The 17,391-nt window shown below is 45.8% G+C and overlaps 1 protein-coding gene across 1 annotated transcript in view; it reads right to left on the reverse strand.

The window, feature by feature from the left end:
* Positions 1 to 633: 633 nt before the first annotated feature.
* SYT6 (synaptotagmin 6) overlaps positions 634 to 17,391 on the reverse strand; it is a 38,835-nt gene continuing 22,077 nt past the window's right edge. Inside the window, exons 3-7 of the mRNA XM_059831214.1 lie at positions 15,505 to 16,063; positions 8,535 to 8,655; positions 6,801 to 6,972; positions 5,992 to 6,142; positions 634 to 705 (exon numbers count right to left, since the gene is read on the reverse strand). Coding sequence (XP_059687197.1) covers positions 634 to 705; positions 5,992 to 6,142; positions 6,801 to 6,972; positions 8,535 to 8,655; positions 15,505 to 16,063 — 1,075 coding nt within the window. The remainder of the gene's footprint in view (positions 706 to 5,991; positions 6,143 to 6,800; positions 6,973 to 8,534; positions 8,656 to 15,504; positions 16,064 to 17,391) is intronic.

A 17,391-nucleotide genomic window follows, 5' to 3' on the forward strand; every position in this document is an offset into this window, starting at 1 on the left:
AATACAGGGGAAAAAACAGGTTTTCCCCCCTGAGGAATCAACTGCATTTTTTATATATGACAAAAGGAATTTGGGATACACACTGCACAAACTTCTAACAGCTCATGAACACCTCTACACGAACAGGAAACCTGTGAACACACTGCTGGACTTGGGCTGACCACAACAGTAAAGAGCTGCTCGCAGACCAGAGGTCTCTTGCGTCTTTCGCTGCCGCTCTTCCAAGCGGGCACAGGCAGCACAGCAGGGCTGGTCCAGATGTCCTCTCTCCTGGCCACGGGCGCTGCCTGTAGACACTCAGAGCATCTTTGCACTTTTCCAGCCTTCGAACACACTAAAAACTATTTTACATGTTATTTTACAGACCAAACTTCCAGCTCATGTCTCAGTCCACCTTCTTCCTCTGGAAACAGATCCATACAGTAAAAGCCACACAAAAAAACATCACCTTGGGAGACATATTAGACAAAGACATATTTGACCACGAAACGGGTTTCTGCCTTTACTTACGCGGGAACAACTAGACTGGAAAGTCTCGCTGCTGCCACTGCCACTCAGCAACAAATTACTGAGACTGTAGGCCAAGTGCAAAAATAACTTGGTTTAGTCCCGTTTTGCTTGCCGCGCTCTCTATCACGGTGTGGGTGGTGGTTTAGGCGAGGGACAGGAACCCTGGCTGTCAAAGCTCGCTGCTCGGCCTTGCCACTGGTGGGAGAAAAAAGAAAGCAAGTCTAAGCAAATGGGAGAGATTATTTAAAATTCTTCACATCCCTTTACTTCGTTGCCTGTCTCCTGTTCTGCAGTATTCTCATCTGCTCTACAGCATGTTTCAACTTATTGAACGCCTGCATTTAACCACGCTGGAAGAATTACCGAACAATCTACTTTATTGCTTTGTAAATCAATTCACAATCGTGAGGATTGCTCACAAAAAAAGGAAAATAAGCAGTATCTGTGTGTGCTATGAAGACAAAGTTTGCTCTCAGTTTAGCTTTCTGTTGTTTCCTGGTTTAGTGCTATTGCCTTTTTGTTTTAGAAATACTGCCTAATTGAAAAATTACTTGAATCTGGTAATTTTACTCCACAGAAGCTATGTCCACAGTGCCAGAGACATTTCTCAAAGTGAAAATCAGATCAGAGAGTCAGCGGATGTAGCAAACATTTTTTGCCATACTTACAGGATCATAAATTGTTAGTCATCTGCCTTGGGGGCAATTATTATAATTCAAAACCATTACTCCTCAAGCTTTTGAGTACTTGCCCATCTCACCATCTTGTTTTATTAAATTCAAATGACAAATGATAGACATCTCCCAGAGACAACAGGAGGCATAGTATTTCCACTGCTTTGTTCTCCCCCCGGATCAATTCCCCTGTCTCCAACATAAGCAGAAACTCTTTGCTGGCTAATATTAATGCTCTGGCATGTATGAATTTCACTTCTGTGGGTGAAAACTCATTTGGCAAATCGAACTTCACCCTTGCCTTGGCAAAGGCATTTCAAATGAAACGCAACTGAAAATGAGAGAACGGGGTGGCTGCACAGTGCTCCCAGGAAGGCTGAGCAAGCCAAACAACCATTTGCAGATGCTGTCAGTGTCAGCAATAACAAAGCGCCTGGGGCCGGGGCGGCCGTGCCTCCTTCTTGCTCTGGGGGTGCATCCCTTTGCAGCCCCGGGCCCCCCCGGCTGCTGCGTGCCGGGGGTTGCAACGCTGCAGGTACCCCTCCGTGATGGTCGGTGACACGCCGCGGGGTCTGCTGTCCACGGGATGGCTGCTCATCAGCACTGGCCCTTTCTGGGTCAGGTCTGCCTGTGCAGTGCACAGAGCACGTTCATGCTGGTTTGAAGCCAGCTGGCAGAGGCTGGGTTTTATCATGCGCATCACAAGTGTGCGTTTTGATGGTTACAAAGTAGGGGCAGAGATGGGGTCAAGAATTCGGCCAATTTCCTTCCTCAAAGAGACCAGTCAGTGTAAAGTAACTCACTGCGCAGGTTTGCATTATACACACTATATTTCATCAGGGCTGAGCAGAAATTAATGAATGAAGACGCTGGAAAGCTTGCCCTTCCAAACAGGCTACCTTAAGGTAAGATAACCTTTCTTCTATGTTTCTCCTGTCAAATGTATTTGCTAAAATCCCTGAGGAATTGATAATACGGCTACAACCTCTCCATGAGAATTACCAATGAGCCAGCAGATAACCAGAAATTACAATAGAAATGGGCTTTTAGCAGAGTCCTCAGCATGCTCCTTGAGTTGTTCTGCCTGCAGTTACAGAGACAGCATTTGCTACTCCAAAAATGTGATGAAAATTCTTCTGAGAGTAGGTTCAAGTGACCAGCGTGCCATGAGGAACCTAGAGATATTTTTCCTTCATTTAATTAGAAAAGGTGTACTATTCATTGTGTCATTTACAGTCAGAAACTAGGAACAATTCAATGAAAGTCAAACATGCCCAAAAGTCTGGAAGAGGCTGGTTTTGCATATTATTACAGATAAATGGTTGTTCTTCATTATACATCAAAGACCCATTTTGCATTGCACTGATGATGCTATTCTACAATATCAGACAGAGTTTGTCTTTCGTAGGTAACAGGGAAATTTCCAAATTTCAGAAGTCCCCCTCAAAGTCTGGAAAGACACACTGTAATTTTATATTTCTTTTTATGGACGCATCACTTAAGCTGGCTGTCGGGTGTATTCAGAAATGCAGAAGAAACGGCAATGGGTGGGGTGGCTGAAGCAGACTTGGGAGGCCAAGGCCATGGCAGTGGGTGTCAGCAGGACCTTGGGGCTGAAAAATGGGAACAGGTTTGTGCTGAGGACAAGAGTTTATTCTCAGAATAACTTCAAAATGCAACAGCAAGTGGGATTCTCGTCTTCTGCTCACAGACTCTCCTAAATAGCTGTGTGAGGAGGATAGTACTTAGAAACCTGTAATTAATGATTCATTTGCACGTGTTCTCTTTTCAGTAATGATGGTCATTAAAGAAGTGCAGTCATTACAGTTTGTTACTCACTGTTGATAAATATGGAGCAACCAAAGACATGAAATGTAACAGAAGCAAGTTTTTTTGGCCAGAGTTTTTTCAAGGCATACCAGGCAGGGCAGTAGAGCAATTCCAGATTCCCCACCCTTTTCTTCTCCCATCTGCAGTCCTGAGCTGTGTGGGGAGGGGAGGGGGCCAGGACATCTCCCTGCAGAGCAGCACGGGGCGGGACGGCGCAGGGCACTGGGCAGCTCTGTGCTCCCGGGTTAACGGCTCCAGTCACCCATTGCTCAATTTATACATTCAAAAAGACAATTCAATACTAGCTTGCTTGCTTTCAGTTTAAGATTGAGCACTCAGTCAGGAAAGACACTGAGGTACAGCAGAGGCCATTACTAATCGCTAGAGCAGAGGGACAGTCGTGAGGATCAACTAGAAAGCAAATGCTGCATTTGCTGGTGCCCAGCAGCAAACGCTCTGGAAGATGAAGATGACCGCGCAGCACAGCCTGAGCTCACCCCCATGAAGCCATGAGGGTGAAGAGGGGACGGAGGGTCAGCAGCTTCTCCCCCAGCATCTGCGTTCAAGAGCAGACGGACCCGGGAGCTGGCAGCCCACGGGACCCGGGCCGGTGGAGCTGGCAGGCGGCTCTGCTGCAGCGTGCAGCCGAGACCCTCGGACCCCACCGCCCAGCGCCCACCCCCCCGGCCTGGAGGGCCTCCATGTGCGCAGGGAGCCGCAGCTGATGATACGGGATGCAAAGCCCAAACTGCTTTTAAAAATGCACAAACACATATGGAAAAGATGATGTGATCACTTGTAACCAACAAATACCATTTCCCATTAATTTCTCTCCAGGAGCCTGTGCCTTTTCTGTTTTTTTTTTTAAGCTGCACTAGCGATTTGCAGACAGCAGTGCTAAAACTTAAAAGGACAAATAAGTACAGGGACCATTTGCTTGCTGGCTCTGTGCACCAGCGTGTGGCAGAAATACCAGAGCAGATGACCAGAGGCTTTTTTTTCTTTTCTTTTAAGCAGAGCTCCTGACCTGTGCACCGGGGGGAGAAATGATTCACTTGGGGGTTTTTTCCCAAAGTCTTGGGGGCTCGGCAGTGGTTTTCAAAGTATATTTTAGAAGGTGAGTCATCTTACTTGCCTTCCTTTGTTTCTCTGAGTTTCGTCACAATAATTATGTCTTCTTTTTTCTATTGATTACCAAAAACTTTACAGGAGTTTTTCTTTCAAACTCCCACCTGCATCTGAAAAATAGTGTAGTAAAGTAATATAAATTACAAACTGGAGAAGGAACTCCTGCCCCTGGGTCAGACGTGGCAGCTGGTATCCTGCTGTGAGGCGCTACAGATGATACAGACATTGAGCTAACCCATCAAATGATAGATCGTGAAGCATTTATGCTGAAACTCAGCGGTCGCTGATCCCCAGCTCTCCGTGGCAGTGTGAGATGGCATATGTTGCCTGCCCAAATGGCTATGACTTATGCGTATGATGCCAGTGTTTTAGCACAGAAAGGTTAACGAAAGCCTGGTACTGCTCACCACCCAAAGGCAATATTACCGTAATACACAAATTGCACATCGGTTTAATTCTGTTTTGATTTACACCAGCTCTGCACAGCTGACCTGGGTGGTTACTCCTGGTTTACAGTGGTGTAATATGAGATCATGGAACGCCTTATATAAGTGAGTGTGAATCTTCAGATTTCCATCATCTATGTATCTCCACTGTGTCTTAAACTAAAATATTAATTGCCAGGTTTTCCCACTGGGTGTAATCAACCTGGGTCCAGGAAGCGAGGATATTCTGCTGATGAACCCTGGCTCTCGACAGGGCCCTATGGCCACGTTTCAGCTGCAACAGAGAAATGCCCACCAAGGGATGCAGCAGTAATGAAAGCCGCTGCAGAGCTCTGCTCGGGCAGCTGGCCTCACCTCGCACGGCTGCTGCTTGCAAATGGTGGAGAAAGAAAGAAACCCGCAGAAGAAGCAGACCTGCCTCTGGGATGGGCGCATCTGGATTTCAGAAACCAGCCTGATGAATATGAGCTGGGATAGAGAGCACTGATGACAAACTGCATTCTTCTTAGAGCAGATTTCAAAGAAATACAGGGTTTGATGCATACTAATTCAGACTACTGTGGAGGATCACCAAACCTAATATCTGCCTTCCAGTAGAGCTCAGTATCTAAACTCCAAGGGGAAAATAAGATGCTTTTCATTATGTACTTGGTCTGTGGCTTTGAGGAAAAATGCCTCCTTAGGCCCAGATAGAGTGGGAGGTTTTATTGCCTTTATTATACTATCACTGGCCACAAACGCTGGCTTTCTTTTCATACCTGAAGTGTCAATAGCTTGCGTGCCATTTTCCACATCTCTCTCCTCCAGAATTTATGACCTAAATCAGGCAAAAACCAGAGAGCTTTATAGGAGCGTGAGAAAATTGAGTGCAAGGAGGAAGAAAATGCTAGAGATGGTCAAAATGGTACCCAGGCATTTCAGCCCTATTTTATCATCTGGGGCTGCATCAAGTGAATCTCTTTCTCTGGAGATGCTTAGAGCAATTACATTTGTTCTATTTATTCTCCCTCAAAGGCTTGGAGATGAGTCAACAGAAAAATCTTTTAGGATGAAAAAATTGAAACTTGAAATAGGCGATATCCCTGGACAATGTGTTCTGCAATCAGAACAGCATTCTCTTTCCTTACTGCTCTCAATCTTTAATTTAAAAAAAAAAATAGAAAAAAACCAGCACGGCAACAGTCACATCTGTAAATACAGTCCCTTTTATTCTACCTTGCAAGCTGAAGGAGCTATTTCGAGACAATACGGAGATGCTTGTTTTCTAGAGTTCATTTCTGGTGAGAAAATTCCCTCAGCTCTTGTCAGAAAATCCCAAGTGAGAGTAGAAGCTCTCTGAAAGCCTTAAACCAGCTCACTCATGCACAGCACATGCATTAAAAGGAAAGAATAACTCCACACACCTCTTTGAAAGACTTCTTTACCTCCACTAATGGATGCCAGTGCGCAATGGGCTTGCGTGGGTATGCCAGCATCTCATTCCAGTGGTCTCTGCCCAGTCCTTCAGCATTGATCCCCACACGGCAAACCCCAATAATCTCATTGTGACCCACTCTGAAGAACAATAGAAAAGCAACACCATTATCTCTTACTCAGACTGCCCGTACACTGTCTAACCGAGACTTCTGACCCCATGTTATCGGAGTGCCACGAGGCACAGTGCTAGTGAACATGGGCTGTCGTATCTGCACAATGACAGTCAGATCTTGTCTGCTACTGTCAGCGCACGCAGCACCCAGCACAGTGAGGCACCGCCATCGTCAGAAATAATTATAACAACTTTTAAATGATTTGAACTGTAGGTCAGTCTAGATACAGAATCTGGAAGGATGTGTGATGTAGTGGTGTACAGCAAGAATAAGTACAAGTTCAGTAATGGATAATTCATACACCAATTGCTGCTCAGAGTGGGACCATTTGCTTTCTAAAATGGAAGGATGGTTTGCAGGACAAGCAAATAGCAAAGGGGAATGCAGTACTCACTCAAGAAAATGCCATAAAGCAAAGGACCAGCTTTACCGTACTTACTATTCTAGCAGGTAATTTTCCATAACCATAACTATCAATGACACTTTAATGATAAATAACTAGAGACAGACTGATGCCACAGAGCTTGCAGTCTAAGGGATACTAAGGGAAATGGCTACTGAGCTGGAAAACCTGCACCCAACAGGATGTTTTCCCCTCCAGCTCTCCAGAGCCTCCCACCTACCTATCATAATCCATGACAGAGATAAGCAGACTGACTTGATCCATGTTCTCTGGGGGAATGTCAAAGATTATTGCTTCATTGTAAGTGGGATTAAGTGTGTTTTTCTTTATGGTGGTTTTCTTCTTTTTCAGTCTTCGCCCATCACAGAGCAAAGACACTTTGACATATGGATCTGGAGAGGAAAAGATAGGAAAAGGCCTTCTGTGTATGGAGATTTATTCTGTTACTGTCACAACATAGAAACAGCATTATCAAAGGATGGACTGTAAGTTACCATGAGCCAAAGACACTCCTCGAATGTACTTTTAGAAAAAGGGATGTCTGGGTACCAGTTGAATCCACCGTTTCTCATACTGGTGTGAGTGCTGACATGAGGTTCAGGCACTGGAGAACCAGCACTGCAGACTTCTTGGAAGGAAAAATCAGCCGTTTCCATCAGTTTTTCTGTGATAAGGGTTTGCAAGTGTAAAAAGGCCCCGTCTCAAACCAAGAGCCAATATTCATCAGCAGATGATAATGGGCACTGAGCACCCAGGCATTCTAGCTTGCATTAATTGCATGGCCACAGAGAGCAAACCCGGTGCTCTCTCTGAAGCAAAACCATAACTTTTTCAAAATTTGTCTAAGAGAGCAAAATGTAATGCAGCATTTTGACAATCCAAACAGGCAGAGGGGGTTATTTTACAGGGATCCTTTTCTGTACTGCTACCAAAACTATCCAATTGCTAACATTATGTAGCAGAGTTACAGTGAGTAGGGGAATTTTAAAACACATTTTCCCAATGTCAGAGAGCAGCAGAAAGAAAAGGTATTAGGGCAGCTCTGCTTCACATGCTTTCCACTGGCTGATCATGGCAGAATGCCCTCAAGTTACAAACAGCTCCTGTTTGCTGTAACGGCTGCCCAGGCGATTTCAATGCATTTTCAAGTAACAGTAAATATGCAATGTATTATTACAGAAACACTGAGCTGGCTTCATCTGAAGTCTCAATTCTCAGACATTTCATATGGCATCAAGCTCCAACTGAGTAGAAATGTTTTCTGCAAAGATCTTTTACTGTATTGTTACTGCCTTTTATACCAGTCATCAATGAAATTCAAATACTATGATGTTGATCCTGGAAATCAAACTGCTTTTTATGCTGAAATCCAGAATTTGTGCATGCTGAATTTGCAAGCCAACTCTTTGGAACTGTAAATGCATATAGTCTTCAGGTGACTTTGATCCTAATGTTTGGGTACTGGCCACTGTACAGAGGAATGCACATTCACCTGGGATTTACCCAGGCGACCCATGAGCCTTTCCTAATCTTGGGGTGAAATGATTGATTCTGGCTGTAGGGGGTTATCTGATGGAAAACTCCCTACTCACATAAAGCTGCTAGGGCAGTATCTGCAACAGATCTGAAGCATCCAACCCAAGAGATGGATCAGAGCTTTGACCCTGCAAACCCTTCAGTGGGGATGGGAAACCACTGGCAGTCTCCTTGAATAGTATATTCATGTATATAATTACCTTCCCTGGATTCATGCCCTTGGGAACAGGTTTAAAAGGTAATTCTACTTCTAAAATTTTGTTCATACTTAGAACACGGACAAAGCTTTGTCAGGTGTTTCCGTGATGATACAGCCTTGACATCAAGAGACGTATGCCCAGCATCCATTGAAGCTACCTTGCGGGAGGAGGAAGAAGGGTGGCTGCAGTGGGGTCCTTCTCAGCCATCAAGCACCTACCTGAGTAACCAGTGATATCCATAGCTTTGAGATTCCTGCATTTAATGACTGTTAAGGTGAGACGACCTGCAGTTGGCAAATAACAAAGGGAAAACATGATCTCTCCCAGGTCCACGCTTTCCTTTAATAAAACAGAGAACACATTATATTGGAAATGTGCAAGAACCAGCTAGGCTGTCTCCACCCTCCACCACAATACTTTGTGCCGGATTCACACAGCACTCACGCTGAAACAGGCTTTTCTCTATTCTGTCATTTTCAAGTGAATGACACTTCATTATACGGCAGTGCTTCCAGTGTATCCCAAAATTATTTAGCAAAAAATTAATATAGGGAAGAGGAAAAAAATGTGCATCCAAATGTTACAGCTTCAAATCATAGTTAAGGGTAATCTTCCACTGCCTCAGTGGCATATGTGCTTCCTATTGCAACACCACAGCTAACACACTCTTCTTTTTCTGCTCCATCGCTTACGCAGAAGTCAAGTGATATCTAACACCAAATGAAGGCCATTAAGGCAATTATGTTAGTATCAAGTTTTGCTTGAATGTACAGTATATATCTTCTAGTGCAAGCATGTGACACTAACATCTGTTTCCTCAAATGGAGGAATGTAATACCAACCCAGAGCGAGATCGCAGAAAGGTGAGACCTTAACATGCAGCGGTGCCGTGTTCTCTGGTTGTACACTGCAACAAATTCAACCACTGACTTTCTAGTACACCCGGTGCCATCAGTTCAGTAACAGAGGTTTACAGAGTTTGTTGGTGCCTAACATTTCGGCAGAGAATGCAGACATCTCTGAGTAACACGGTGATTTTCTCTGAAGTTGAGCATGAATTACGAGGTAGTTACAGACCAGGGGGTCATAGGTTTAAAACAGAAGAGAATCATGAAGGGCCCCATTTAGTGGCAATTGAGCTTTTAGGTTGTGAGATGCTTACTATCGTTTGGACCACCAACCCCTTTGAGATGCCTTCAAAGAGCTAACAAACGCAGTATGAGGCATATATATGTATGTATATAAATAGTGAATTAGCCAGCAGACGGCACTCAGAAACGTTTGGTAGTTTCTGGATTACACAGAAGCCAATACAATTTACTCTTCTAGTTCCCCATAAAACAACTTTTACACATTGCTCTTAGCACCTCTTGTACATGCAGCCTTATCTACTACACCTCCTGAAAGTCCATTCCATCATTGCCTTGCTCATGGGAATTCAGGAAAAAAAAAAAACAAAAAAACAAAAAACAAGCCAAAATTATTAATTAAACTAGAAAGCATTATCATCTGAAGTCAGCAGAAATATTTCCAAACACCTTCCAAAAAAGGATTTTAAAAAAAAATCTTATTTTCTAAGTACAGATCCCACATCTGTAGAGCAAACAACCCGTTTATTTTTGGAAACAGAGTGTTTGACTCATTTCAATGGGATATAATGATCTGCTGAAAAGAAATTGTAGCTGTTAGTAGTAGACTGATGGAACTAGAAAGACAAGTAAATGCATTAGGCACTTAAAGCTTTGCTAAGTGTTAGGAGAATAGATCTTGTTGATGGATGAGATTTTTGCCAAATGATTTACTTCTTGTTCTCTGGTGAGGCAAAGATTAGATATTTATTCCACTTAGATGTGCAGAATACTAATGAACATTATATAAAAGTCTTGATTCTTGACAAGACTTCACTTGACTAGCAAATAAATTGAAAATCTTCTCAAGCATAGAGTGTACAAAAGAAACAGTGGCAGACAAATGTTTTCTGGCCAGAACAATGTATGACTAGCCTTCTAAGTATCTAAATAAACGTTGTCTCAGAAGGTGCTATTTGCTGGTAAATAAGAGTTTAATACTCTCACCACTCAGAGTTCCCACTCCAATTTCTTGCTCGCCTTAATGAACCAATGGCATCCTAAACAGCTTTCTTTCCAATGTGACAAAATGATCTCAAGTCACAGCCTCATTGGCAGCAACCAGTAATGAAATATGTGGAAACACTTACTGAGTTATTATTCCTCTACCGTTAGTACCTCTTGATGTGTCTACTGGGAGCTAAATTTCTTGCATCACAAAATGTTACTAAAGGTACTTCATTAAGGTACCAGGATCATTTTCATCACCCATGAAACGGGTTTTAGAGCCCCTGCAGCTTCTAACTGTTGACTGCATTTCGGCTACAGCACCTTGAATATAACGGCTGCCCCCGCGTCAGGCTGCTGTCTTGGAGGTAGAGCAGCAATGAACACCACCACTGAGCGCTCCGAGACATTTGGCAGTTTTACCTCTGGTGTCAGCTGCACCCTGAGAGCTGAGCTGAGATGCGGTTCTTGCTGCCTGACTCCAATGTGGCCAATTTTCAGAGGACAGGGAGTTCAGTATTTTACAGAGCCTCATTCATTTACAGTGCCTTAAAATGATCACTCGAAAATCGTGTGCCCAAAATTACAATTTGCTTTTTAAAACATGGAACTTCTTGTTACCTTTAGAGGTATTCTTCCTCTTCTAAGATTAATTGCTTTACATAACAAAGAGCCTGAATAAATAACTCTGCACTGAGGAGGCACTTTGGACGAGTGTCTGCAACCTGCTGCAAACACTGCCACTGCATCGAACTAAGCTTGAGGACTGGGATTGTACCTTTTCACTCAAGTGTCTCCAGCTCCAATCAGACACTGCATCTACCAGTCTAGCTATAGACTTTACTGACAATAGGAAAGAATTTTAAATTCATATTCAGAAATTATGATTAGAAATGGTTGTCCTATTCCCAAAGAAATGAGCACCTGAATTTCACGGTGTGCCAGCTGCACTGGACGCTATGTCCATTGCACAGTGCAACAGCAATTGACATCCAGACAACACACTGGCCTGGGTCTATTCTTTCATACATTCTTTGGTCTGTGTTGGTTTGGGAGGGACGAGGGCAGGAAACCTTGGACACAGATGTCAGAAGAGAGCAGCCCTATACAAGATCGTGAGAGCACCCTCTGAGCATCATCTCATCTTCTATTCCCCTCCTTGCACTGAGAGGACCTGTTCAGGGTATAAAACTAACATAAATTGTTCTTTGACCTCATTGTATTAGGTCAAGAGATTTTTCTCTGCAACCATAAATACAGGAGAGTAAAATGTGTCCTGTGGGTACATTATTTTCTTGCAGATTATAGATGTTGGGACATTTCCAAAATTCGTATCAGTACCTCTTAGGAAATAATGGAAGTTCTGAATCAATAACCTTTGCAGACTTGAAACCAAAAATGTTTCACTGATTCACAAGCTGTACAATCATTAATTAAATAGTTGAGTGCTAGCTATTTGAATAGCTTATATCATTGCTTAAGTGTGTTCCTATCTTCTTACCCACACGATTGATCTAATGTATTATTAGTCACCCAGAGCTTTCCTTGGGTATTATGAAAACCGTATTTACCTTTCTCATTTTTGATTAAACAGAAATGTCCTTGGGTGTGTTACAACTGGCTGAGATGTACCAATATTGGCCCATTCCCAAAGAATGGCACAGAGAGAATGAGGGGACGGAGCCAAATGCGGCACTTGACATTTCTGTGGGAGCTCTGCAAGGCTGCTACACGATGCGTCTTGGGCATGATGCTGGCTCTGCTCCTCTCTTTGGAGGCTTTTCCCTCAACAACCCTTCTGTTGGTGCCTGTCCACCTGTTTTTGTGGGGTTTTTTTTCCCATTAAATTAGTTTACTTAGTCAGCTAGGAAAAAATCCTAGCTCTTTCTTGCAGAACCATCTCATCAAAACACAGAACATACACAGGGTAGAAACTCCATAACCTTCTCCAGCAGCTTTGTGTTTTATGTGCTTTTCTTCTAGCGAGGCTGCGGTGGGTCGACCCGGGCTGGATGCCAGGTGCCCACCAAAGGCGCTCTATCACTGATCTCCTCAGCTGGACAGGGGAGAGAAAATATAATCAAAGGCTCGTGGGTCGGGTAAGGACAGGGAGATCACTCAGCAATTACCGTCACAGGCAAAACAGACTCGACTTGGGGAAATTAGTTTAACTTATTACCAAATCAGAGCAGGATAATGAGAAATAAAAGCAAATCTTAAAAACACCTTCCCCCCACCCCTCCCTTCTTCCCGGGCTCAACTTCACTCCTGATTTCTCTACCTCCTCTGCCCCAGCGGCGCAGGGGGACGGGGAATGGGGGTTGCGGTCAGTTCATCACACGTTGTTTCTGCCGCTTCTTCCTGCTCAGGAGGACTCCTCACACTCTTCCCCTGCTCCAGCATGGGGTCCCTCCCACAGAAGACAGTCCTCCATGAGCTTCTCCAATGTGAGTCCTTCCCACAGGCTGCAGTTCTTCACGAAATTCTCCAGTGTGGGTCCCTTCCACAGGGTCCAGTCCTTCAGGAACAGACTGCTCCGGCGTGGGTCCCCTGCGGGGTCACAAGTCCTGCCAGCAAACCTGCTCTAGTGTGGGGTCCTCTCTCCACGGGTCCACAGGTCCTGCCAGGATCCTGCTCCAGTGTGGGCTTCCCACGGGATCACAGCCTCCCTCGGGCATCCACCTGCTCCGGCCTGGGGTCCTCCATGGGCTGCAGGGGCACAGCCTGCCTCACCATGGTCTTCACCACGGGCTGCAGGGGAATCTCTGCTCCGGCGCCCAGAGCACTTCCTCCCCTCCTTCTTCACTGACCTTGGGGTCTGCAGGGCTCTTTCTCTCATGTATTCTCACGCCTCTCTCTCCAGCTGCAGTTGCTGTTGCACAGCAACTTTTTTTCCCCTTCTTGACTATGTTATCCCCGTGGCACTACCACCGTCGCTGACTGGCTTGGCCTTGACCAGCGGCGGGTCCGTCTTGGAGCCGGCTGGCATTGGCTCTATCGGACATAGGGGAAGCTTCTAGCAGCTTCTTACAGAAGCCACCCCTGCAGCACCGCCCCCCCCCCCCCCCCCGCCTCAAAAAACCTGGCCATGCAAACCCAATACAGAGACCGTTACCGCTTCCCGGTTTCACTCCTCCCCACAGGTCTTTACCTCCGAACTCCTCAGGCTTACCACCCTCTTTGTATGCAGATCACATAGCAAGGAAAGGGAAACCCCCTGCCACCACACAAGTGAATTCACCCCAGGATTCAACACCATGGCACATCACAGCCAGCCTGGCAGAGCTGACAGCAAGCTGAGTCTCAGAGGCAGAGCAGATGCAAACGGGTATGTGCCTCCAAGAGGCATCCGCACGTGTGATGCACCTTGTTCCTCTCCTAGCAACCTTTTGCCAGGCAAAGGGATGTGCCTGATGCCTGCTTGCCTCTTTGCCAGCGTTTTTCCTTTCATTACCATCCATTAATCATAACAGACATGGCTATTTGTGGATTGAAAACCAAGAGCTGTAAACACCCCACTGATACCATTGACTTTCATTGTGGTTGATCCTGTGCCTTCCTCCCACCTCGCTTGCAGGCAAGATGCTCAAAAGGCAACACAGCTGCAGCTCCCAGCACGCTCCCAGCAATGCCCCAGGGTATCTGGCAGGTCTCACATATATCTCAGTGTCCTTAAACAGGCATGGCAAAAGCTGGACTGCCACAGAAGCATGACAGCTGCTCTCTGTACCCTACCAGGGCAGCTGCTGGCCTGAGAGCTACTGACCAGGGCCAACATGCTGCACGCACACCATATTCCCCGCGGTGCCTGGGCGCTGAGCTCCCACACCGAGCCCCAGCTGCAGCACAACAGCACAGAATGCAGTGCTGCGCATGTGTGTCGGACCTCGCAGCTCTTTTAGAAGGTTATGAACACACTACGATGACAGAACAAGCACTAATAGTAGTGACCAACTGGTGAGGAATGTGGTACTGAGAAAAAAGCTGCAGAGAGTTACAATGCAAATGTCTTTTGATACTGCTGACCACGATGCAATAAATATTTATATTTGGCAGTTCATTCCCCAATACAGAAAGCGGGAGAGAAAAGGTATGAGACGAGCTACAAAGGAAGTTGCACAAGAGATTTTTGCAAGTCATGGGGTTATGCCAATCACTAGGAAAGGTTCGACAGGGCTTGCGCTTTCAGCCACAGGGGTGAGGACATCTCATATTCCAGTTTCAGAAATAACAACATGAAATGACAAAGACGACGACTGACTTGGTGTCCAACTGCAAAGCAGTTCAATCATTTGTTTGCCCTCAGTACCAGCCAGGTCCTCCTGGGAGGACAGTGGAGGAGTAGACAGCTATTATGTAGAGGTTAATGTCATTGCTTCTGCACTCAGCGATCAATGTGAGCAGGTGGCTTCTCCTGCCAGCTCCCTGCAACACTGAAAGTGGCTGGGACTTTTCCTTCTCTGATGCTTGGCTTCACTTTCAGAGGGAATTCAACAAAACTCCTAAAATACCCACATCAAGCTCTGGAAGAGTTGCCAGCAACACACCAGACAATGCTTTCAGTGCAGTAAACCCACTACCTGCGATGGGTTGGTAGTGGCCCTCCAGAGCTATTTTTTACTGTTATCATGTGGATGTGGCAGACAGGCAGAGCCTGAGACCCTTCACATGTTGGCGGGAGGCCAGACAGGGAACATGCTGAACCCCTCAGGTGTTTTTTAGCAAACCTGGCATCAGTGAGACTTGCTGTGGGTAAGATAACAGCAAGTCACTAAGTAAAGGGATGAAATTCCAGTAAACCGGGATTCTGGTAAAGCTGACAGGCTTCTGTGTAGCTGTAAAGCTGACAGCCTTTGCCACCCCTACGTGCGATGGTTGTAGGTCCCCAGGGCTAACGGTACCATCTGCAAGGAGGCAATAAACCCACCAGCTGGCAGTTGTGCAGGACTTGCCCCTTTAGGGAGTCCAGAGAATTCCAACCCATCCTGCCCTGGAGCCGCTCACCACACACTCGGTACCTGTCCTCCACATGCACAGGTACCACGTGCCATGCCGTGGCACCACGCTGCAAATGCTCCCAGGGCAGGAACCACCCTCCAAAGCAGATACTCACTGTCGTCGCATACTGAATGTCCTTCCAGATGGAAGTCTCCCGGGAAAGGTCCGAGGCTTCAAACAGGTTCTCCAAGATAACTTCTCCTATCATGTCATGTCTGGAGAACCTGTCGAAGTCAAAGACGCTCAGGTGGAGCTTCCTGCTCGCCAGCTCCTCATGGGGCACAGGGAAGTGGAAGGACTCATCGAAGGTGGGGTTGAGAGTCTTCCTGTGGACTCGTGTCTGGAACTTGCGCTTTCTGTCGGGCAGGAGGTAGATCTTCACATAGGGATCTGAGCTGCCGCAGAAGTCTTTGGCTGGTAAGTCAAAAGCCCTGAGAACTCGAACAGTCAGCGTCTCATTCTCATAGTCATATTTGAGAGTGAAGTTAACTTTCCCACAGGTCTTTGCTGCCTCTTTTTTGGGGTCCTCAGAGTCAACAGATTTTTGCTTATAGAGTTCGGGCTTAATGCGACCGATGCTGGTTGGCTGCTCAGCCACAGCCGGTGGGTCCATGCCGTAGTCCATGCTGGATACATGCATTTGCCGAGGAAGGTGCCTTTTGAAGGAGATGTGCCTGCAGGAGGAAGACATGACAGCTGCATGGTTTTCCAAGGATGTTTCTCTCCTTTTTCTTCCTGGACTACTAACACTAGGAAAGCAGGGAGAGCACAAGAACAAGGGCAATAGGTGCTCCTGACCGCTGTACGGAAATCATGTATGTGCATTTTTTCACCTGTTACACAAGTAACAGCCCACAGCTAAATACATGAGACCCAACAACTCCTTAAACAAGCCGTAGAAAACCCAGTGTGGAGACTCTTTCCCACCCTCAGTCCTTACAATTCCAAGATACTGGCACTAAGTTTCTCTCAGGCAAAAAACTTCTAAAGCAAGAGAACCATGACTGGCTCAGAAAGTTAGGTTTTGTTCTGGGTATTGCTGCTTCCAAACGTCTCCAGCAAACTCTCATCAGAAACCAATAGATAATTCTTGACAGGGAGGAAGGCATAGCCTCATCTAGAAGCTGTCTCTTGCCTTGAGCTCCCCTTCAGCACAAGGGAAATTGTATGTAAGCAAAGCTTTATCTAAGCAAAGCATAAAAGCTTTCTGTGGACTCACGGCATTATTTCAGACTATCTGGTGTTTACAAGAGCAGTATATGAAGTTATTTAACCATACTAAGAACTTGTACAGCCAGAGCATTAACTTTCAGTGATACGTGGTTCTTGGAGACCTCACTTCTCCGTGGCAGGTTCCTCAAAGGCATTTTGGCCTGGGCTAGTCTGGGCTGTGAGTCAGAGATCCCAAACTGCTGAGGTTGTTCCCTTCTGTCCCCGGGTCTGGCTGCCTGCCTGTGGTTCTTGCTGGGCTCTTTCACTTGAGAAACCTTCCCACATACAACCAAGTCCCACTTTGTTTGTCCTAATTCAGACAGGCTGAGCTCTTGTTTTCTCCTCCATTGGAAAGGTGCAATAAAAGCAGAATGAGCACGTGCATGACAGAGAGGCAATCAGCTGTCCAAAAAGCGGTGCAGTTAAATAAAAGAGTATGTGGCACAATAGCAGGTGGCACCGTGTTGATTTTAACTCCTTCTTAACTAGCTTCTTCAGACAGAAGGCTGTGATCGGTGCCTTATTAATTCTGCAATACTGCAGCCAGTTTTCTGAGCAATGTTTGTTTTCGCAGTTGCACTCTTGCACACATCATGGGCATGGGCAACAAAGCAAGCAGAAGTGCTGGGGCACAGCCAGGACCCTGCGATCACCCTTTCCTGTCCCAGTTTCACAGCCTTCTGTGGTACCGTATTTCTCAGTGTTCTTGTCAGGAAGGTGTCCCAAGGTTCATACAGCTTTATCCTGATTTACTGAGTATGATGTTGACATCTCTGTCCCTGGCTGAGAC

Source organism: Gavia stellata, chromosome 30, assembly GCF_030936135.1.
Source record: "Gavia stellata isolate bGavSte3 chromosome 30, bGavSte3.hap2, whole genome shotgun sequence".
NCBI classification, from domain to species: domain Eukaryota; kingdom Metazoa; phylum Chordata; class Aves; order Gaviiformes; family Gaviidae; genus Gavia; species Gavia stellata.